At 38.3% G+C, this 25137-nt stretch overlaps 1 protein-coding gene across 3 annotated transcripts in view; it reads right to left on the bottom strand.

Annotated features, from left to right (window-relative positions):
* Window positions 1-25137, bottom strand: part of PDZRN4 (PDZ domain containing ring finger 4) — a 344614-nt gene that overhangs the window by 61069 nt on the left and 258408 nt on the right. For all 3 annotated transcript variants that reach the window (XM_036115399.2, XM_036115395.2, XM_036115398.2), the window contains 2 exons: window positions 4372-4628; window positions 1180-1282 (listed from right to left, as the gene is read on the bottom strand). In XM_036115399.2, the coding sequence (XP_035971292.2) occupies window positions 1180-1282; window positions 4372-4484 (216 nt within the window). In that variant the 5' untranslated portion in view covers window positions 4485-4628. The remainder of the gene's footprint in view (window positions 1-1179; window positions 1283-4371; window positions 4629-25137) is intronic.

Below are 25137 nucleotides of genomic sequence, written 5' to 3'. Positions count from 1 at the left end.
GGGTAAGTGACTAAATTTTGTAATTTATTTTTCATGAGAAGACAAAACTTAATGGATATTTCAGTGCATACCAGTCACTGAATGGATTTATAAAATAAAAGTTTTCAATCAATTTAATGGAGAAGGGTTAAAAAAATTCGTAGGAAAACAACGCTGAAACCATCCACTCAGATGTTAGGTATCATTGCACAGACTTCCAAATTCTGGCCGAAAAGAAATAATGATTTCTGTAATCCCCAGCAATGACTTTTGCAGGGGGAAGATTTCAAATAAACGTCTATTTGCTTTAGGTGAGCTTCACTGAATCGGCCTTATTTGATTTCAGATCCTCCTAAGGGAAGAGATTTCAGGATTTCCTGGTTGTAAAATGGAAAAGAACATTTTGCTGAACTTGTATGACATCATCTAAAGCATTAAAAGGGCAGATAATCATGGGTTCTCTACCTGTTTACCAAAGCTTCTTTGCCTCCTCAATCTACTTTATTTCCAAATGTCAGAGTGGTTTGAAACCTTTCAAAGATTTATAGACTGCAACAGCAGAGGAAATATTAGGATAAATCCTTTAACTTTTGTGAAAGCTTTTAAATAATTAATCGATGGGCTTTTGGAATTGTTATATATCACAGTACAGATACTCTAACATATACTGTATAAAGGCTAAACAACAAAGGGCATTAGGCCATTTCTCTTTCTAGAAAGTCAGTGAAACTACTTTTGATGGTATATACTTGAGTCACAAAGAGAACATTGAATAAGTGAAAGAAAATATAACTAATATAAAATAATTTAGTTTATCAATTAAAACCAAAATACTATACGATGAAAGAAAATAGTAAGCACAATCTTGGTTTTAAAAAAAATTTCTTTTTCAAACTCCACTTGGAAATTATTTTATATTACAGAAAGAAGAAAACCTGTGGCTGCCAAAATGCTGTTTATAAAAATCAGCAAAAATGCAATCAAATTATTTTCAAGCATTCAAACATTCAAAAATGTTTTCCAATGTATTTAAAATATTAGACACAAACAGCCCAAACAAACAATACTTAAAAGAACTTACCCTCGATATGTAATAGACAAAGTATTTCTCACAGTAATAAATTAATTTTTTCTTTTTATGCAAAACTCCATGACCATAACTTTATGAAGAAATGTGAAGTGGTGTGAAAATGATCTTACCTCATATTCAAAGTCCTCTGCTCTGTCCACATCAGCAGGCAAGCTGGAAAGATACTCGTTGTCCTCAAAAAATTCATGCTCCATCGGATGAAGAGAATGGCAGCTATGGGGAATGTAGCAAGATGACAGAAATGGATCAAAAGGGTTGTTTTCAAGATTAAAACTGATTTTAGAATTTCACGTGTTTTCTCTGCTTTGCCATAAAACCTGTAGTGATCCAGCCTTTGAGTGAACTAGAAGCTCAGAAAGAGCAACTGCTTTTCTTTCTCCCCTCCATGAGGTCCATCAATTTGATTTTCTGAGAGAATACCAAGAGTAAGGACCCATGGCCAGAACAGCGCTCCAAAGAGTCTGATGTGAAATCTCTGACAGGCCGTGGCGCTTGATACTCCCTGGCCTGCTTCCATTCCACCAAATGTGACTTGCTCCATACATGGGTGTGTGGCCTTTGAGACTGCAGTCTACCCAAAGAGGGGGATTTTGTAACAGAGTACTACCCATTTCATAATATACAGCCCCAAACTGTTTTTTGAAATCTGTTTTCAAAAGCATCTATTTTTCAGATTGTAAAACGTACTCACCTTGCCCTCATTCCTTAAGACCTCCTTCCTTGTTCTCCCTCATAACCCACATTTTCCCCCTCTTTGATAGAGGGCCGGTGCACAAATATTAATCAGCATTCACAGTGATACCTCACTGGAAATTCCTGTAAGTCACAGGGTTTCATAATCCCTTCCAAAAATTCAGAGAGGATTAAAGGAAATGAGGGGGACCTGGGGCATTGTACATGACTTTTAATGTCTCACTTTGGAAAAATGTTTTAAGTAATTTACAGAAGTGCTTTAAAATTACTATAAGCTATGATATGGATCCTATACATTAGACCATATGAAGGCCAAGTACAGTTTAACAGCAAAGAGAATGAGGGCATCTCTATTTCTAGAAGTCAGTGAAAAAGACTCAGTGCAACTAACCAAGTTAGTGGCAGGTGAGACCTCTAAGCTGTGCCAGTGTGGACATTACCGAATAACTGGAGTTAGTAGTATAAATTAGTTTCCTTATCTCTAGTCCAAAGGCACGTGCGAGAGACGCATCCTGGTGTCCTCATACAGTCAATGTAAATATTCTACCAGTCCCTTCTCACTGCTATCTATGGCTGTCATCTCCATATAGGGTTAATCGACATGAACCCTAATAGCAAAAGTAGTACATGCAACATTTTGCTTGCTGGTCTAACAGGTAAACTGTCCTTGCTTAAATTTGGACTGGCTCTGAAAACCCATTTGGGTTGGTAAACCATTAAGTTTACTGCTTTGGGCACTTAATGTGTTTCTCTTGTCTCTCAGTTGGTAAGAAGGGAGCCCTGCCATGAGGAACACCTATTCATTCAATAAACATTTATTGTCTACTAGATGCCAGGCCCTCTGCTGAGTGCTGGAGATCTATTGGTGCACCAAATCCAATCAATTCTTGCTCTATTCATTGGGTAGAGCAGTAAAGTGGGAATGTCAATATAATGTGATACTTCAGGGGAAATATGGAATCTGAGAGCAGATGGGGGGGATGTCCCTACTGCTGCTCTAGGAAGTTTGCTAGAAGGGGTTACCTCTAAGCTAAGGTCTGCAGGACTTATGGAGAGTGACATAGGATACCTGTTAAGAGAGTGGGTAATGGGGTCGGACCTCTTAGGCTCAGAAGTCTGGCCCTATCACTTCCTTGCAATGTGACTTTGGCCAAATAACTTAACATCTTCCCTCATCTGTGATGGTAATAGTACAATGCACTCCCTCAAAAGATCATTGTGAGGACTAAACGAGTTAATAAATGTAAAACATTTGTAATATTACTTAAAACATGCCAAATTAGCTAATAAATGTTAACTATTATTCCTTCAAGAGAGTGTTTATTGGAAGGCTACTCTGTGTGAGGCGGTATTCATAAATATTAAATATTTGTTTGCCTGTATATTCTTCATCTCCTCCTCTAGAAGGTAGGTGGTGACTTTATTTCTGTTCCCAGTTTTATGCCCAGCACCTAGTTCCAGTGCCTGATAAAGGGGGCTATTTGATAAGTAGTGGTTGCATGGATGGAGTGAAGCAAAATAAACAGGGCCCTTGCCCTCCTGGAACTTGAAGTTTCAAGGAGTGGTTTCCAAAACATGGCTATACCTTATAATTGCCTAGGGAGATTTTTGGAAAAATTTTGGCACTTGGGCCTCACTCTAAAAACTCCTTTTTAATTCATCTGAAGTAGGATTCAGGCATTGCATTGATACCGCTTTTCAAAATTCCCAGGTGATTCTAATGTACACATGTGGACCACTGAAATGAACCTAACAAAAGCCACTAAAGGGCAGGGAAGTGATCAGATCTGTGTTTTACAAAGTGCAGAATGGATTGCGGTAGGCAGTGAAAATGCAGCCTAAAGAGACTATTGTTTTTATAAATCAAACTCTCCCTAATGTTTGAATATTTGCTTCAAAGCTCACGAACAAAATGTATGGGGCAAAACATACTTCCTCATTAAACAAGACTGTATAAGTAAGATTATTTGAATAAAATCTCTCAACCTGCCTTTAAATTAGGTAAGAAATTGGGAAGAAATATTCCTTTAATAGATCCTTATTTCACAGCTCTTATACTTACTGACAACCAGAATCTTTTGCTGACATCTCAATATATTGGGTAATGGCTTTCTTTGGAGAATTGCACTCTAATTAAATTAATTTCCTAGCTTTTCCTTTAAAGAAGAGAAAAGCAAGAGTGAAAGAGAGAGAGGCGACCCACAGAGGAGAAAAGAGTGCCAACATGCCACTTCTGTTTCAGTCTTAATAAGGTTTTTGGCAGCTTTGGTGAGAAAAGCTATTTCCCTGACCAGTGCTCATGAGTAGCATGAGGTTTCTGATGGCTGGAAATATAAAGATGAACTAATCAGAGCCAGAATTTTTCATTGTTCCTCAGCAAGCATGACTCCTAAAGTGAAGCAACTGTGTGGGTCAGGGAAAGTAGCTAGCAGGGCCAGCTGAGAACTAATTGGATATAGACACGGTGGAGACATTTTCCAAAGAGAACCGAGAGCCTCTCTCTGTAACTGTCAGCTTGCTAGTGTGACTGATTCTCTCCAACACCCACTTGAAATGCTGAGTGAAAACAAACAGGGCTTCTGGGAAAATGACAGGAAAAAGAACAATACCTGTCTGAGAGCAGGAATGGACAGATGTCTGGCACTGGAGGGGTCGGTGGCCGAAGTTTGGCCAGAGCCATGATGTGCTCGAAGGTGATGTCAGTCTGAGTGCTGGCGTGCATGAGCTGCACTGCTGGGGCCGTTCCATAGGCTGGTTTACTGAGCGGTGTTCGTCTTAGCACCTGGACCACAATGGGCTCCTTGGCATTTCGAAAAGCTTCCACGGCCTCTTCATGGGTGGCCTTTGAGAGATCCTTCCCATTGACCTGTGAAGATAAAAGGACATTGCTCACCTCAGAGGAAAGAACAGAGAGGCTGTCATCATAGATTAAGAAAAGGTGGGGAGGGTAAGTTTAAGCCAGCTCTGATATGAAGTTTGTAAAGCAATATTTAATCAGACACTGACATTTATTGAACTCTTCACCAATACTCGGAAGTAAAGAAGATTAGGAAAACGCGTTGCTTCTTGTTTCGTTAGGAAGTATTCTGTCAGGATCATTAGTAAAGATTTAAACATTTAAATCACACATCGGCCTCAGAAAACGTTCACCAAAATCTGCAGATAGGTAGAAATGTTAAGTGTATCTCTTTTTTAAAAAATGTTCTATCCATCTCTTGGTGGGATTTTCAATATTTAATCAAAGTCTGACTGGCCTGAAATCTAACTTTGTGGGTATTGTCAAATTTCTTTCATACTCATCGTTTTTAAATCCAAGACCATGTTATCGTCATGTACATTCTATTCTAAATCCTTGCTGTTCAAAGTGTGGTCTGTGGACCAGCAGCATAAGCATGAGCATAAGAGATTATTAGAAATGCAGGATCCCTGGCCCTATCCCAGACCCGCTGAATCAGAACTGGCATATTAACAGGATCCCAGCTGATTTATATGCACTTGAAAGGAGCACTGCTCTAAAACATCTCTGAGTATACTATGTTCCTTTGGATCCTCACCTGTTTTAATTTATACCAATTTATGACTCTCCAAAGTAGCCCTGGACATAACAGAGAGAGAGGGATGTTTGCCTTTGCCCCCCATCACTGCTTCTCAGCAGGGCGAACCACTGGCATTTGGGAGAGAAAAATCATTCTTTTTGTGAGACTCTCCCATGCCTAATTATCAAAAGCCAGTGCTGTTCCCCAGCCTTTGCGGCACTCCAGACACCCACACGCTTTTCTAAACACCCTTTCCAGCGGCAGTACAGACTGCTCTCAAATAGCTGTCAATTTATTTCCCTAAAACCGGTCCTGATAACAGAGTCCCTTTGTGGAAGTTGTTTTCATAAAGGCCTACAGCCTCCTGAAATATCTTCACAATTCCCACCCTAGATCAATCAATAATGTTGGCTTTTGCAAATAAGAAGAGATACTTGGGGGCACAATACTGTGCTTAAAACCCCTGAAATTATACTATTTCTAGACAACTAAGCCATCTGCCTGTTGGGGAGGCTCTGATAACTGCTACGCACCAGCAAATCCTTAGAGATCCCTGGGTGCCTTAAGAAGAAGCAAAGGGAGTCGCTGAGTTGCAGTCAGAGAGCGATTGCTGACATCCAGATGAGCACATTCTCTCTCCTTGAGTAGACAAAGAATATGTGTGTGCTCAGAGCAAGTGTGGGGTGTTTGGGGGTAAATGATACAATGCCAGGTAGAAATCGTCATGTCATGTTGAGACAGGCTTAATGACCTGGAGGATCTAATCTACTCAGTGGGCCCTGAAACAGCTAATGTGCCTTCAAAAATTGAGCAATTAAGTTTCCTCACCAGCAAAATATGTCCCAGTACAGTTCTTGGATCACTAGTAAGAAACTTCAGTAGAAGATAAGAATGGTTATTGACCAGGGTGCACACACTCACAAATCTGTACATTCTCACTCTGATTCTTTTCTCTATGGACTAAAGTTGAACATTATTGCTGCATTGGTATTGGTACAACCTTGGAATGTCTGGATGACTTTGGGCATATGGGAGTATGCGAACAAGGGACATCAGTGGACACAGTCATTCATTCCTTGAGCCATTGGTCTAGGGCACTTTGGGCTGGGGCCACCACCATCTCCCCTGAGAATGTGTAATCAGCAGATGGTAAGCAAAGTCCAAGAATGGAGAAACACAACCTAAAATCTAACCTCTCATGTTGGCTGGTATCATTCTTTATGTTTCACACTGTGGTCAGTATTTAAGAACTCCAGGGTTGTAGAAGATGATCCAGTGGTAGACAAGATTGTTCTGCCAGAATCTATATGGGAGAAATTGCCCTTTGTCTCTAGGCTTCTGCTTTATGGTATCCCTTCAGTGTAGTGAATATCCACTCCTGCAAAGTCTTACACCCTTCTCATTCTGAAAAGAATTCTTGGTCATAATCTATAAGCCTTGCATTTAAAATAGCCCTTAATAGTGGTAGAATAAAAGAAGACAGTGCCCTTTTTGAACGACTTCAAGCAATATCTGAGGGGAAAGGGAAAAATAATTTGTGGCTAGGGCGTCTTCCAGTCACACATTAAATCCTTCTAGTGCATAAATTGTGTGTCATTAAGTAGTGGACAGACTAATGCCATTATCCTATTTCTTCCTCAAGGTGGCTCAGCACCTTGCCTACAATGCAGTCTTGGTATTTCTTTGTTTCTTACTTGTTTTAGTGACTTTCAAAGCAAGAATAATTTTTCAAAAGTGAGTTCTTTACAGATTACTAATTATTTCTGCAAAACCCAGAAAAGTATAACAATTTCTGCAGAAACATAAAAATTACTGAAGAGTATTTTAGGCTGTGAAATAATTAGTTCTTATCATAATGCTTAGTTTATGCAGACAATATTAGCGTTCTTACAGCAAGATCAATAGCTATTGATTCTAAGACCCTGTACATTCATTCATTTACAATTATAGCATTTATATGCAAATTTCATTTTTTTGCTTAAAGGACAATCAAATACAATCTTAAAAAAGGACAGTCAATATAATCTCGAATATCTTGCTTCCCCATTGGGAATGCTCTTTTCTTCCTGTTATCCTGCAGCTGACCTCTATTTTCATAAGCTATTTAATATCTCTCAAAGTAAAGAAGTCTATGACCTTTAAAGGCTCTACTGTCCCACGTGATCCCTTAGAAAATGTAAGCACTGACGATACAAACACTTTTTTTTTTTCACTTCACTTGAAGTTCATCAACATACTGTTAGCCTACCAAAAGGTCACCATTTTATAAATTATGCCTTTCACAACAACGAAAAAGAATAGCTTAATTGGGATTTTGTGGCAGTTGCTTTTGCTGTTATCAACGGTTACAGCCAGTGAGAAGAACATTGGGAGAATATCTGAGGTTTTAATCCTATAGAAAAAAGTTTGTAGTAAATGAAAAATAAATTAATAGCCAAACCTCATTTTTCCCAAGTGGCCAGGTCTTAAACCAACATGGTGTCTTGTATTCATGGTGCCTTATCCTTATCATTCCATTTTTTTCCATCGTATTCTCTCCCTCCCTCCTTCCCTTGCTTCCTCTCCTGCCCATCCCTTCTTCCCTCTCTGCCTCAACCTTGCTTTTGTACAAACTACATACAATTTTTATATGTTTTTTGAAATGAGACAGGAGATGGGGAAGCCCTCTGTTATATAGGTATCCCACCTAACGTAGGTAGTCATGGGTGTAGACCCCAAATGTTCTGGGTGCCTAGTAAAAGGATGGAAGCAAAAATGCCAGAAAAATAACAGGGAAGTTGATTTTCAGGAGGAAAAACTGGATAAAAAGAGTTGGGAGCAAATTGATGGGAAGAGAAGTAATTTGAAAATTAAAAGAGAAATAATGCATTGTGGGGTTTGAGTTTGAAGTTTACGTGCAGAAGAGTTTCAAAAAGGCTGGCGATTTGATTTAAGCATGGCATAGAGAAAGGACTTTTTAATGAAGCTGGTGTTGAATGGCACAGGTGAGAGGTTAGAGTATCCTAATAAACAGGAAAATCTATGAGGTAATTCCCTCTATTACTATAACATCTGGCACATTGATAACTGTGGTCAAAACAGATTCGGTTCTGCCACTACTGAGCAACTAGAGTACAGCAACTAGAATATAACTGAAAAGACTCCTGCAATCACTATTTGACAAGGGTCTAGCAGTCCCAGAGTGGGACGACTGGACTCTCCAAAGGTGATTAAGCCACCTGATTTGAGATAAATGAGAAACCAGTGCGATTTGCCTCTAAAGAGGTTATCGGAATTGGCCACAGCTCAAGAAAGGAAAAGAAGATGCCAATGATAAAAGTTCTAGGATAAAAAGATTGTCCTTATAACAACTATATTTGGGACTGGAAGCTGGTGGCAAGAGTAGTAGCCATAATCACGTCAAACTTGAAGAAGCTGCAAGACATTCAGAGGAACGAACACACGGATGACTAGTGACTAAACGGGAAACCAGTCATGGGAAACTATCCTCTGGGAAGGTTTCCCTCTTACCCCAGCACTGAAGTTGAAAAATATACAGGTATGAAAAAATAAGTGTCTTGTTCCTTAAAAGTTGTTTTCCATTATATTGATAGGGATAAGGGGATAGGAGAAAAGTAGTGGCTTTTCAGCAAAGGAAGTGTGAATACATTTGTTGTGGCAGATGGGCTAATTAATCCATAAGCAACTTGTGAATGTTAAGTAAAGAATATAGCTTTTCATATGTAAACCACATCACGCCAGTGTTTGATGAGGCTTCTGTTTAAGGAACTATCTACCCTTTTGGATAAACTACAAAATCTGGGCTACTTGTCAGCAACCTCCCCAGAGTGATTGGTGGCCTCAGCTTGGATATGAGCTGCGCTACTTTGATTATTTCTCCAAATCCAGCCACATGCAAAATTTTCTTGAGTATCAGAAAACAAACAGGTTTTTCTTTTTTTCCTTTTGAAGTGCAAACAAGTGCATGAATAACCAAGTCACCCTGGTGAGTTGCCATTTCCAGAGTCAGCTGTTTGGGAATGATGAGGGTTTCTAAACCTCTGTTTCCTCTTATGAAAAATAAGGCCTTTTATGTATCTGTGCCTTTCATAGGAGAATACATATAATACTCAATAGAAGAAGTATAGAATACCTAAGATTATGTGCAATTGATATAGCCCAATTTCAAATTGAGAAGTATAAAGCACTTGAATATTGTTTGTTTTTGTTTACAAAATTTTTATTCTTTCATTCATTCATTCATTTATTCTTTTGTTAATTTTCAGCTTTATCGAGATATAGACGACAAGGAAAACTGTAAGTATTTAACATATACATTGTGTTGATTTGATATATGTATATATCGTTAAAGGATTCCAACCATCTAGTTAATTAACACATCCATCATTTCACATATTAATTAGTTTTTTTGGTGAGAACATTTAAGTTCTACTCTCTTTGCAAATTCCAATTATATAATACAGTGTTATCAACTACCGTCACCGTGGTTTACATTTAGATTCTCAGAGCCAAGCAGTATAATTCTAGTTGGGCATGCCGGTTTATAAGATCTCCCCCCTTCACAAATAAATGTGGAATTAATTTTGACTAAAGTCCCTATGAGAATGCTGATCAAATTCTCTACCTGATAATTAGGGAGGTGTTGTAAAAACATGTTCTGGTAACATTTTATAGAAGGAGGAAACAATATTTAAATTACTGCTAAAATGTTTGGTATGGAAGAAATTTAAAATAATCCAAACCCTAGAGTCATTAAAACACTTGTCATATACAATTGTTCAATCAATTTTAAGGAATTTAAGCATATGTTTTTTTTGAAACTTTGGTATGTTTGCTTCTGTGTGGACATTTGTCATATAAATTAAGCATAACACAGTATAAAAAATATTTATAGTGAAAAGAACACACAGAATAAGAATTGTCGAAATTATATGAAGAAAGCCTAGTAAGAGATTGACTAAAATTAATTTTGACCTTTTTAAATGTTATTAATGAACAAAATAATCACTGGTGGGTTTGTGATAATCATGTAATTTTAGAAGATAAGAATACAAGAAGTGTTAGATGGCATTATAACAAAAGTCTGTGTAGTACAATGTTCTGCATTGAAAGTGCTATTACTGGATTTGGGGAAGAGAATAAACATGTAATTATCACATCTGATATAATAGGCAGATTTATTCAAAAGTGATCCTGGGGCTCCTTTTGGCTTATTTGGACTATGAGGGACCAGTAGCTCCATTTTCCTGGTGTGTGGGGGTGTTACAGCTTCCCGTGAGCTCCAGAGTCCCCCAGGGCTAGGCAACTGGCTTTTCCAGCCAAATGGAACTAACTTCTAACCCAAACATTCTGAACCTCTTGTAGTCTGTTTCCTTACTAATAATGTTCCCAAAAGAAGAGAAAGCCACAGTAGGTGGGGATTCCTCCACTGGAATACAGACCTAATGCATGTCCAACCGTTTTGGGTCCCACATGACTCCTGTGCTGCTCACTCCTGACTTGTATGTTTTCCCAATAAAGACTGTTGCCTAACCTATATAACTTGTGACATTGTGGGATTTGCTCTTAATTAACCTTTGTGTGACATGATACACATTTACAACCTAAGAAATTGAATATATTAAAAATGTTTATATATATATATATATATATATATATATATATATATAATACTAATGAATAGCGGATCCCCAGTAACCCAAGGAGATATCTAAAAAGCCTGTTGTTACATTTAACTAACTGATTGTAACACTGAGGTCACTACAGTAGGATCGTATGCTACTTCCTGACCCCTTTCACAGCACACTTTGATGGTGAGGTGTTCCTGAATACAAGTGAGACTCATCTTCAACTTTTCTTATTAAGATATTATAGACCCATTCTTTGTGAATTTATCAGAACTATTCTTGGCCAAATTTATAATTTTGGTTATAGGAAATCTTGGGGATGCATCATTCATAATTGCTTTTTCCCTCAATTATCTTTTCTTTGTTTCATTTTTTGTACCCCTTTTTCTGTATTTTCTGTTCCTTTCCTGAGGCTCACTGCCACATTCTTCTCTTCTGAGCTTTCCCATTTGGAAGTATTTATTTATATAAATTATTCCTGTTATTAAAGAACAGGTCATGATATGTTTTGATTCTTTTTTTTTTTTAAAGATTTTATTTATTTATTTGAGAGAGAGAGAGAATGAGAGACAGAGAGCATGAGAGGGAGGAGGGTCAGAGGGAGAAGCAGACTCCCTGCCGAGCAGGGAGCCTGATGCGGGACTCGATCCTGGGACTCCAGGATCATGACCTGAGCCGAAGGTAGTCGCTTAACCAACTGAGCCACCCAGGCGCCCCGATATGTTTTGATTCTTACTGAAGGAAATAAATTGAAGTCTATACAACATAGGTTTATTTACCTCTTTATAAATACATTTATTTTCCCTCATGTTAATAAAGAAATGGATGTTATCTCCTCTTTGGCACATGAGCTGGTGGTTCTTTGTCCATCAGATGTATAGAGTAGACTATACACAGTCTACTCTTCTCTGTCCAGCTCAGTGCTCTTGGACACAGACCACCGTATACTGCACCACTAGGCTCCCTGCTGTATGTTTGTTTGGTTCAGTTAGTGGTTAGAGAGCCAGTACTCTGTGTCTTTACCCAGGCTCCTCTCCACCTGGCTTTCAGGACACCAGCTCTCGGTAGGTTCTGTTCACATCCCTCGTTTACTTTCCCCTTTCAGGTCTGTGGGCAGTAAGGACTTCTCTTTCTATTGTGATTCCCTAAATTCTTTTTCTTAACTCTGCTCACACCTCCTAGAAGTTGCTCCCTCATTAAACTCACTTCCATTAACTCCTTCAAGTGTGCCTTCCATTTCCTTCTGGGACCCTGCCTGATACAACTAGACATAAACTCATCTGATTTAAACAATAATGAAAACAAAAATAAGGCAAAAGCTAAAACTTACCATCTTTGCAAATTAAGTTCACTATCAAAATTAGTTGCATCAAAAATAGAATTTCTAGTGTCTCAGATTTAGGAGAAGTTGCATTTTTAAGGGAGAATGAAAATACAACAAATGAGATCACAGAGCAAATTTAAAGTTTTCACATATTTGATGTGCACAGCTATTTCAAAGAATCTCCCTCAGTTGGTCTTTGTGTTTCTCCTTGATTAGATTCAGGTTTTGTATTTTTTGGCAAGAATGCCTAGAAGTGGTGGGCGCCTGGGTGGCTCAGTTGGTTAAGCGACTGCCTTCGGCTCAGGTCATGATCCTGGAGTCCCAGGATCGAGTCCCGCATCGGGCTCCCTGCTCGGCGGGGAGTCTGCTTCTCCCTCTGCCCCTCCCCCCCTCATGTGCTCTCTCTCATTCTCTCTCTCTCAAATAAATAAATAAAATCTTAAAAAAAAAAAAAAGAATGCCTAGAAGTGGTATTGTGTCTTTCTGTCTATCTTAGCAGGAAGCAAGTAATATGGATTTGTCTGTTACTGGTGAGGTTTATCCTTGAGGACTTCATGAAAGCAAGAGGGTGAGGGGTGGGGGGAAGGGAGAGGACGAATCTAAACCAAATGGAAGGTAATGTTAAAATTTGGGGAATCTAGATGAATGGTATTTGAGAATTCTTTGTACCATTCTTGTAACCTTTTGATAAGCCTGAAATTATGTTGAAATGAATGTTACAAAATCTTGTTGTATTTGTTATTAGCTAAAAACAGATTCATGCTGTAATCACTTGAGTTAAAAATAATTATAAGGAATTGTTGGACATAGAGTTTGTTTCTGGATTTGCATATCTTTAGAGAAATAAATTTCCACTCTGCGCTGAATGTCTTTTTTTTTCCTTGTGCATGTGCGTGTGTACACACACACACACACACACACACACACACACACACACACATCCCTACAGCAAAAAACACAGATTGGTATCACCAACTTTATCACTGTCATAACAATTCATCTACTGAATATCACCTGAAATCCTGTTCTCCTCCAAGCTGAGCTATTTAAAAAGATAGATGGCTGCCTTCTGGCTAATTGTGGGAGCTCTTTCATTACTATAAAAAGACTTTTTATATCTCAAGTGACTCTATAAGCAGTGAATAATGACTTGAAGTCTTTCGAGGAGAGTCCACTGATAAAATGGTAGGGTAACAACTACTTACTGACCTTTTACTTCCTAAGATAATACTAAGCTGATGAAGCTGATTATTAATAAACCTATCCGGTGAGTTTTGACACATCAGATCCAAGTATGTTAAGCTTAATGAGAAATTCTCATGCAGACATAAAATTTTCTGCAATGGGTCTACGGATGTAAAGACATAAGGCATATATAGGGCAAATGCTTTTAAAATGAACTGAAATTACTTCATTGGGAAAAAAACTTCATCGTAATTAAATGACCTAGATTTTCTTTTAAAAAATTACTATAAACAGCATCAGTAACTGAGGACTTAGAGCAATTCATCTTTTATGTCCACTGAAAAAGAGGAAATGTGCTCTTAGCCCCTGGACAAGAGCCCTGGGTCCCATTTTTTGTTATTCGGACATCTATGGATATCAAGAATATAACCTTGGGTCTCAGCCACACTAGCAAGATGCCAAAGAAGTGCCAAAAATAACTACCTGTTAAATGAAAGGAATAAAAGTGTTCCACATAGTTACTAATAAGGGACTAAAGAGGCAGTGAGTTATTTGTAACATGGCATCTGTCATAAGAACATCAAAGATGCCAACAACATCTTCACCAGAGTTTTGCTGTACCCTATCTATAAAAGCAATCCCTACTTAAATGCTTCCATGCAGAAAAACATTGTGAGCGACAACAGTGACAGTTTTGTTCAGTGCTATAGTTTAAAGGCCCCAAAACATGCTTGGCACATATTTGATACTCAATAAACACTTGTTAAATTTTCATATATTTCTCTATCAAAATCCATGTTAAAACAAATGTGATTGTATTTGTCGTTAAAGTTATCTGTGTTTACATGCAAACTGCTTTCCTTTCACTCCCACCTCCATGGTGCAGCCAGTTACCCATATTATTCCATTCACTTAAATATATCGTAAAAATTTAGTGGCATACAAAGGCGAGCCCTACCCATAAGCTCTGCTCATAAGCCCCACCCATCTGTCAAAGTTGTAGTACCAAAGAACACAATGCAGGAAGCATTCAGAACTGGGATCTAAACAGTTTACCATATCAGCTGTGTCATTCTGAGTAAGTTATTTAAACTCTCTGAGCCTCAGTTTCTCTGTCTGGAAGAGGAGATGCTAATAGCCCTCACAGAGTTGTGGATAGGATCAAATAAATACTACAGCTAAGGCAGCTAACAGAGTGCTATGATGTTGAGTCATGCTTCCTTCCTTCCTTCCTTCCTTCCTTCCTGAGTAACGCTTGAGTGACGGAGACTAGGTGATCTCCGGGAATACAAGTTAATACCTGTGCTTAGAGTCCCGGCAGTGACAACAACAGTAATATCAGTTAGCACTGAGTGAGCATTCGTAACATGCCAGGAACTGCGTGAAGCACTTGGCTCATGTGTTCCCAGTCACACCCAGCAACAGTCATGTGAGGTAAGTATTATATCCCCATTTGAAAGTTGTGGAAGCTGAGTGTAATAGGCTGAGCGAGGGAAGGCACCTGCCCTTCACAACCTGTTAGGGAAAAACAACATATAGATCTACAATTGTAAGCAAACTTGTAAAGAGCTGAAATAAAGGTAATTAACAGTATTCTGTGAGAACACAAAGAGCTGACCATACCCAGGAGTACAGGGATTTGATATTTGAGTTGGGTCTTAAAAGATGAAGAGTTTCCTAAGTTGCAAAGATGGCAGAAAAGAAAGGAAACCCAGGGTAAAGACATGAAAGAGCAAGTCTTCTGGGAACCAAAGAGAGATTTGTTATGACTGGGGGATTTGGGTAAACGTCTGGCAAAGCAGTGGGAAAGAAGGCTCTGACACAGATGCCAGGGTCCTCAATAGGCCACCGTAAAGTATTTGTTTTATTTATTTTTTATTTTTTTAACTATTTTATTTATTTGAGAAGGAGAGAGAGAGAGAGCACAGAGGGAGAGTGAAAGGGAGAAGCAGACTCCCCACTGAGGAGAGAGCCCCATGCTGAGCAGAGAGCCCCATGCGGGGCTCCATCCCAGGACACCGAGATCATGACCTGAGCTGAAGGCAGATGCTTAACTGGGTGACTGAGCCACCCAGGCGCCCCTAAAATATTTGTTTTAAACAGCTCCTTTCATTGGAAAAGTAGCAAGAGCTCATTTAGGTTTTGGGAAGATAACTGAAGGCTGTGGTGAGAAGTAGCTGAATGGAAGTAGGGAAACCAGTTAGGAAGTTACTGGGGAAAATGATCAGTGCCTGGATCAAGACAGGGACAGCATGAATGGTCCAACTGGAAGAGGATGGACAGGGGTGTAAAATAGTGCTCTGATCCTTTCAATCATATCTATTCCAATGAGACCTATCAGATTAGCAGATTGTCTAGCACAGCCTAGCCTCAGTTTCTATTCCAATTAATTAAATCCACACTGTAAGGAAATACAAGCTGTAGAAGTTGAATTTTAAGTAGGAAGGCATAAAGGCATTCTAAGTAGATATCGCCTACCCCTACAGACCTGTTTTTCTGATTATCTTAGAGCTCAAAAACTACCTCTTCCAATTTTCTGAAACTCTTTCTGGCTACTACCCACCCAGCCAAGTAGCCAACTGTCTTACCAAACACAACACACACACACACACACACACACACACAAACACATATACATACACACACTCACAAACTCATACACAAACACCTTTATACTTTCTAGGGTCTTCTACCTGAATCATTTATAGCTTTGTGTGGAGTATAACCTTAGAAAGATATTTTACCCAAGTGAATACATAGGAATTTTAGAAGATAGGGATTAACACAAGAAAGTAGAACTTGCATGATATATAACTGTCTCTTTCAATATCAGCATCTCTAACTTAGTGCCTGGAACATGAAAGGTATTTTATACCAGTTTGAAAGGACAGGACAAAATCTAAACAAAGCCATCAACCAAGGAGAAGCAGGAGGTTTAAATCATTTTCAGCAATCAATTCTGCCATTTGAATTCATTCTGACACTTGTTGAGCTCAGTCAATGACATGAAACTACAGAAAAAAGGCCAAGTCCCCAGGGAAATTTGCAAGCTTCTACATCCGCAAATAAAGCCACCTGAACTTGTGCCCATAACCTTTCTAACACCATGCTTCCAACTTCCTCAAATTTATATGCTTTAACAACAGAAGAGATTGCTGCCTAAGGCAAAAAATGAAGTAAATATATTTAAAATAGCAACTGATGCTATTTTATATCAAATAGGTGGAATTTGCACCAGTAATTTCACTGATGCGGTTGTCTCTAAGTACACCTTGAAATGAATAATAAGGACCATAGCAGTAATAAAAACTTGTTAAGGGCTTACTATTTACCACATGTTCTACTCAGGACTATCTGCTACTAGAGGTGGAAAAATATTATCATACTCATCCTATAGATACAGAACCTAAACCTTAATAGGTTAAGCAACTTGCTCAATACTAAATTAAAAAAAAACAAGATTTTTCTACAAATTCATATTAATTATTTTTAAACATCTATAGGAGTTTTAACACAGTAGCTCTAAAAATGGGACAAGAGGATTGGTGGATTGGTGGGAAATTTATTCTTCTATTTTCTTTTAGTAAATAGTTCATAAGATTCAAATTAAGTAGTGAATGAACTGTAGGCATTCATGAGTATGGATAATTGTCTTAACTTATGTCCCCTGGACAAGAAAACTCCAGGTGGAAAGTGAAAAAATGTTTCTGCAAAATAAATAGGGTAGAAAAGATGCTATCCAACAACCTCCTCCGTTCTAAAAAATCTATAAACAACATGCATAAGCATGAATAAGTACTATTTCTTATATAACCCCTGACGTTACTTAAAACTTTGGTAAAAAGAATCCCCCTTCTGCTTTTTCCCTGTAAGTGAATCAGGTAAAGCTCAGACAAGGCGGTGACTCAAGAGCTTGTCAATCTGGTACTGAACTTTTACCTTAAGAAACCATAAGAGACTCTTAACTACAGGGAAGAAACTGAGGGTTGCTGGAGGGAAAGTGGGTGGGGGGATGGGGTAACTGGGTGATGGGCATTAAGTGGGGGTACTTGTTGTAATGAGCACTGGGTGTTAGAGGCAAGTGATGAATCACTAAACTCTACTCCTGAAACTAACACTACACTATATGTTAACTAACTTGAATTTAAATAAAATCTTGAAAGAAGAAAAAGTGATCCCCAGTTCAAGGCCCAGCCTTGCTCACGTGTCATGTGATATTGTTAATGCCTCACAACAGTTCAGCAGCCTCTGAGATGTGATGGATGAGGTCTCCAGGGGGAAAAGACCACCTGGGTTCTCCCAGGGTTTTACCTTAGTGGACACAATCACAAGTGATTCAAACAGAAAGAACTTCCACAAAATAGCAGCTGGGCTTAGGGAGAGTGGTAACCAGCTCCAGGCTTTGGGGCTGAGTCATGCATGAAAAATCAGCCGATAGTATTTGGGGACACTTTTTGAAAACTGTTTCACATGGCTCTATGTCTCCTTCTGGAAGCAAATAAGACAGAGTAATAGAGTGAATGTAACTATTCAGATAGAGTCATCAAATTTATTAAATGTAAATTGCCACAAACATTTTTCTACACTAATACTGTTGACTTTACTTCCCTTTGTTTAGAAGAGTCGGGGAGAGGGGCAAAAAATTTTTTTAATTTAGATCCTTCAAACAATTAACATCTGTATGCTTTTGAAAGAATTTTCAGCAGAGAAAACAATCCTGCAGAGTCCCAGTAAAAGCTCTCCATTGTTCCATGTCTGCACAAATTACCTTGCATCTCCGGTGATTTTATGTACATTTAATCACTAAAGATTAATTACATGGCATACGGAAATCAGTGAAACACTGAAGAGATAACTTCAGTTTAAGTGCACATGCAGCTAACTTGTGGCTTCTTAAAACAATTTTAATTAAAAGTACTAGAAGAATCATCGGGCTGAAAATATTAGGAGCTCTGGGATGGATGAGCTTAGCATAGCTAATTAATTGTATATTTAATCAAAGCAGCCTTTGGCTGTAATTAATAATCTATTTTCCTCTGGTAATAAATATTGTAGTTCTGTAAAACAGAATTTATAATTTCCAGAATGCCATATGCACAGAAGAGTGGGACAGAAAACAAGCATTTCCACACCAGTTTTCAAGCCGAGGTTGATTTTGTTTATTTAGAGAGGATGTTGTCTATATCTCTTTCATTTGTTTTAAATGTCATCTCATGGTGGCAGCTTACAAATAGCGATCCCAGAGTGACTTGGACATTTCAAAGAGGTAAAGAATAATTCAAAGAGAGTCTCTAGTAGAATGCTAAGTGAAATTTGATTTTTCTTGCACAACAAAGCTCTCATACTTCAGAGGAACTTAAGGTAGCTCTATCTTAATATGAATGCTAGGATGGCAAGTCTGAAGTCTCTGCTTAAAACTGTTCCTTCCTTCATTTCCTTTTAAATGGCAGAGAATCAGATTTCTACCACCTGCAACCTGGTAATATGCTCAAATCACAGAGCCAAGTTGGAACACCCTCTTTCTTATGATAGTGTCTTATGAGTACACACACACACACACACACACACACACACACACACACACCCCCTCTCTGCTCTTCAAGATTCCATAGGATATTTTTGTTCTTATGACACTTTCATTAATTTTTGAGAGAAACTCTCTAACAATAGGTAGTCATCTGCTTTTCATATGATCTAAAATTTCTTTCTTCTTATAAGCAAGATTTACATTTCAAGAGTTTTGCATATAAAGGGGATATCATAATAAATTAACAGATAACACATTAAATTAACTTAGGTAGGTTTTTCCTATCTTTTAAACATGTTTGGGTATATGAAAATTAACTATCAGTTTGCCATTGCTGTTTTATATTTTTAAGATTTTTACAGTAGCATGCAGGAGTTATAGGTTGCTGAATACATAAATCTTTAACTCAAAAATCATCTTTAAGATCATGGAGAACACACATTTTTGTATGCATCTGATACAATCACTTGATGTACTAGTCAATTCATAGCATACGTTCCATTTTTCTGGGGGTTATCTGGTCTTCATATGAATATGTATGAAAGAAACATATGCATTAGGTTATTAAAATTATATCAAGTGAAAATATTTTTATTCAGACTATACTGGGCATTAATAAATGTCTAGGAACCGGATAAAGAAGAAAAGAAAACACAGATAAAAATTTGCCACCATTGATATTATATGATCAAAAGTAGTTATTAAATACATAATGACATCTTCAGGGCTTAATCAGTGTATAATATAACATGCAATTTCCAATGAGAACAAAAGTGTTAATGACAATTTTAAAAACATGACAAGATAGTTTTTTTCTTGGGGCACCTGGGTGGCTCAGTCGGTGAAGCGTCTGCCTTCAGCTCAGGTCATGATCCCAGGGTCCTGGGATCAAGCCCCACACCAGGCTCCCCCTGTGCTGTGGGGAGCCTGCTTCTTCCTCTCCCTCTGCCCCTCCTCCCGCTCCTGCTCTCTCTCAAATAAATAAAGAAAATCTTTTAAAAAAAGATAGTTTTTTCTTTTTAGAATTGTGACTGGTTAGTAGCTCCTGACATAGGCCTTCTCAATGTCCTACTAAAATTGTCTCTGAAGGCACAGGGAAGAAAAATACACCTGGACTGTGAAGGGCGGCATCCGCAGTTTCCTTACTTGCGCCAGTTTTCACAGAAGTTTTCATTTCCTGCTTGAACCAAACTAACAACTTAGACAACTTTCTCTGATGATGTATATGGTACTAGGATAACGTGTGTGTGTGTGTGTGTGTGTGTGTGTGTGTGTGTGTCTGAACAGTGACTCACTGGTTTCTCAGAAAAGTAAAATGGCAGACGTGCTGCTCACTCAGTAGGGAAATCTCAAGACCCTGGCAGCACCCATACTCACCCTGAAACATTCCGTGCCACTCACAGTACCAAAGTCCTCTCTGCTCTGTCCTTCTGGGACCCTCAGAAGGTTATTCTAATAACTCATACCTGTTGGGGCTGAGAAGATGGACTCTGAGAGGTGTGATCCCACCAACAGGTAGGTGGTGGGAATTTCTTGAAACATGTGGGGGAGATATGCACAGCAGAAGTTCAAAATAGAGGATCTTAGAGGTGGGACATTCCTGAAGAAAGGAGTCTATTGACTCAGGTGAACTTAAGAGATGATGTATCCATGGGACCAGAACATAAGCACTATAATCATGGAAACACAGAAAGTACTATTTTGAGAGTCTGGGTTGCTTAAACAGCATATGAAAAGATATTGATTGATGTACTGTTGAAATACACAAAGGCAGGATAAAGTATAAGGGGAAAGTATGAATGTTTAGCCCCGGGTTTGGTTCCAAACTCTACCCCTTAGCAGCCGTGTGACTTCAGATTGATCACTTGATTTTCCTGAACACTGATTTCTACATCTATACATTGGTGACAATACTGCTCTAAAATAACTCTAAAAGTTGTTATGACAAAGTGATGGGAAAATATAAAGTAATCAATGTGTGAGATAGAGTAGGAATTCAACAAAAATGTGGAAATTACATATACTTCATTATCCATACAACATTCAAGAAGGTTCTCTACCCAATGTTTATCAGGGAGTGATAATTATGGCATATTTAGACATGTTGAGAAAGCGCACTTGCGAGATCTGGGGATGGAACAAATTTGAAAAAGTAAATCTGTACACAATAAGAGCATTGGATTGGTAGTTAGAGAACTTAAAAAGCCCCATTCTAGACCATTTGTTACCAATGTAGACTTGGAAAGTCATGTAAGCTCTGGAAACATAATAAGTTTCAAATACATGTGAAGTCATTACAGATGAGGGGAGTTAGTGCTTGATATTCACAGTCTATTTAGCAATTTATTAATCAATTGCCTCACCAACATTTATCTCACTGCTCATAGGAGATTTAAGTATTACCCACATCTTAAATAAGAGGTAAATATTGGTTTAATTGATTTTTATGAAGGTCATACAACAAGTGTTAAATCTGGGATTAAAAGCCTTGACTGGCTCTCAGCATTCTCGTTATGCCACCATGAGGCATCTCTCCTTTGTTTTCATCTTGTTGCCTGGATTAATTAACCACTGTATAGGATATAGAAAATGGTTGTTAATTTAAATCCAAATATTATGCTCTTGGCAAAACTACTTATCAAAGAAGACAATGATAACAAGATGGAATCTATGATTGATTCTCAAGTTCTGATAAGTATTGTTGAGTTAATTAGAAACCAGAGTATAGATAGAACTACTAGCTGAACTTGGCCTTTGTGAAATAATCAATTTGGTAATTTTTTAAAAGCTGAGGATTATGGGTAATTGATGTCACTATGAAACATTCGCTAATGTCCTAGACTTATCAAATGATAGCTTCACAAAGTAAGAGTTCTATGTTGAGGAGGAAGAACTTCAGTAAAATATCCCAAATTTATGACGTCTAAGTCTTTCAAAATAAAATAAAATAAAATAATACATTTAGACAATGGTGAGTTGACTTCCTATCATTGCTTGAATTAGACACTGTGTGTGAACTAAGATTCCAAACATGGAGGTAAGTTCTAGCTGCATCTACTGTTCCCTAACCCCCACAACTACTGTAATACAAGATGCACACAGAGGACCAGCCACTAGAAATGATCTCCGAAGTGACTGGATGCTGACTAGCACAGCATCCTTTAGGCTGGGCTTTCTCAACAGTGGCATTACAGGCATTTGGAGATGGACATCTCTGTTGTGCTGGACCATCTTGTGCACTGATGGTGTTTAGCAGCCTCGCTGGGTTCTACCCACTCGATGCTAGTAACATCCCCGCACACACCACCAGTGCTTGTGACAACTTAAAATGACTTCAGAAACTGCCATACGGATAGAGGGTGAAGTCACGCTCAGTTGAGAACCATCATTTTAGGTTCATATCAGTGGTGTTTTTCTTCATTAAGGTTGAAGAATGGGGGGTGTCACAGAGACCTGGGTTTATTATGAGAGAGCTGAAACACTGCAGGGCTTAGAACTTGAAGGATGGAAATTTACCTCTGTTTCATGGATTATTTTTCTCATTTTTAAATTATATATATACTCATTTTTTAAAAAGATTTTATTTATTTGACAGAGAGAGACACAGCGAGAGAGGGAACACAAGCAGGGGGAGTGGGAGAGGGAGAAGCAGGCTTCCCCCTGAGCAAGGAGCCCGATGCGGGGCTCGATCCCAGGACCTGGGATCATGACCTGAGCCAAAGGTAGACGCTTAACAACTGAGCCACCCAGGCACCCCTATATAGTCATGTTTTAAGAGGAAAAAAATGGACCTGGAATATATCTGAATAAAATAGCAAGCAATATTATTTAACAGGGCTCTAATTACATTTGTTTTTTTCTGCCAGTCAGGAAAAGTTAAGTGTGATTGTCGGGGTTCTTCACTCTGGCACCATCCTCATGTGGAGACTCAGAAGTGGTCACCTGCCCCTCAGCTACTCTATGTCAGATTTTTTAAGCTGTCATTAAAGTGGTAAAATCATGTTTTGCAAGGGATAGCCATATGACAAGGATAGAGAAGACAAGGATCCCTGGATTCCAGAAGACCTGCTGCATGGTTATTCTAATAAATACCATGTTGGAATAATTTTTTCTGTATAGATCTTATTTTCCATTTTTTACTTAATTTATAATTTCTTTAAATCTACTTAAGTTTTCCACATCGTCCTCAAGTAGGGAGGCCTACATAGGGTTATAATAGGCACCTTAATAAATAATAGCCTAACCACATCGTTGATATGAATTTAAAAATTGTTTGAAATTCCATACTCTCTTTCTTGAGATGCTCTGCTCTATGTTGAATATCTGAACATTCACTGTATTGCTGACTTGGGGCAGGATTTATAATGCTACAGAAAGGAATGGAGAAGGGAGGGTAAAATATCCTTTTGCAGGACTCAAAGGCTGTGAAACATCACCAGATTAACAATAATACTTTGTAACATTTGTTTTGGAAATAGTACTTAACTACTTGGAGCTTTTGACATGACCGCATATGGTTATTTTGGATGCTGATAGAAAGAAACATGGCAGACTCATTTCTTATTCATTCACTCATATGTAATATATTTCTTTCTACTTTTCAAAAAGATACATACATATGTATTTTCTAAAAGGCTATAAAAGTCAATTACTATGTTTATCCAACAAGGAACTACTTCCTCAACTTTAGAACTCCCATTTGAGAAAAGGCTCACCTCTTAGCTAGTAGGCATTCTCCATCCTACTTCATTAGGGTGGTTGAACATGATACAGTAAAGGCTGATGAAATGTGATGAAACCTGTGCTTTGTCTACACCAGTTGCTTCCACTGAGATTTTATTTGCTAGATATCAGGGCTTCAGATATTTCTACTGGATGTCAAGAGATAAGCCTTATGAATTACATTATAGGGTTGGTATATAACCAACTCTGTAAATATGTATTTTGTATAATTAGCTAATTTTTGGAAACCAGCACATTTTTAGGGTTCACAACATAAACATTTTAATACATACGGTTGAGGTTCCCCTGTTTATACTATTTCAAGTTCTAGATCTATTTAGAGTTGGCTACAGCAGAATAGAAGGCAAATGATGTTATTAAAACTCAAAGCTAAAAATTATAATTTAAAATATAATCAGATGTTGAGTCCTTTCTAGTGTGTAATGTTATGCTCCTGTCAAAGCACTAGGAATACTAATTAAAACAAAAAAAAAAATAGAGAATAATTTTCCTGAATCTGAGATTAGTTTCCTCTTCCTTTTTTCCCTTCAATTTTCATTTGTGAATTAAAGAAAGAAAAAGAGACAGAGAGAGAGGAGAGAGAGAGAGAGAAAGAGAGAGAAAGTACTGAGCACCAGGCATGTGCCAACAGCTTTAGGCACTGAGGTAATATAAATGAATAAGTCAGACAAAATCCCTGACCTCATGCAGTTTACATTTTAGTGAGGCAAACAGGCAATAAATATAATAAATTCATCATCTACTGGTCAAGTGCTATAGAAAGATAATTATTTGTTAAGTGTTATGGAGCAAACAGAGCAGCATGAGGAGGCCTGAGACTGGGGGAGGGGAGCTGTAATTTTTCCTTTTGTGGTCCATGTAGGTCTCAACGAGAAGGTGCCAGACATTTATGGAGAGATTTAATTAAGAGATAAAGAATGCTAATATATCTTTCTGGAGAAACCCAAGCAGAGAAATAGCCATTGCAAAGGCTCACAGGTGAAATGTTCTGTTTACTTGTGGACAGCAGGGGGAGAAGGGACCCGAGGAGTGAGCAGGGGGAGAGGAGTGATGGACAAACTCACAGTAATTGGACACATACTAGGCTACTGTATGGACCGGGCTTTGATCCTGAGGTGTCTTTCCCAGGAAGCTTTCTCCACCTCTCTTACTTTCGTTTCTTTTTTTTTCTCATTTTTATTCTCTACTGTCCCATCTTGGTCGGTCTGCCTCCTTCTTTCTCTGCCATCACCCATATTCTCCCAGCTGTTGCCTTTTATGCTACGACCATTTCTCTTGCAATCTCGAGATAGACTGGCCACCCAAATAATAAAGCCTCATTCACTGAGCTCTTACTCCGTGCCGAGCATGATGCATCAGATACAATCTTGTTTAATTCAATTTTTGCAATAACTCTCTTAGATTGGGGATTATTACTACAGCTATTTTCCAGA

The sequence above is a fragment of the Halichoerus grypus genome, chromosome 6 (assembly GCF_964656455.1).
Source record: "Halichoerus grypus chromosome 6, mHalGry1.hap1.1, whole genome shotgun sequence".
Lineage (NCBI taxonomy): Eukaryota > Metazoa > Chordata > Mammalia > Carnivora > Phocidae > Halichoerus > Halichoerus grypus.
The sequence above is the reverse complement of the archived record's forward strand: the minus strand, read 5'-3'. Positions and strand labels throughout refer to the sequence as shown.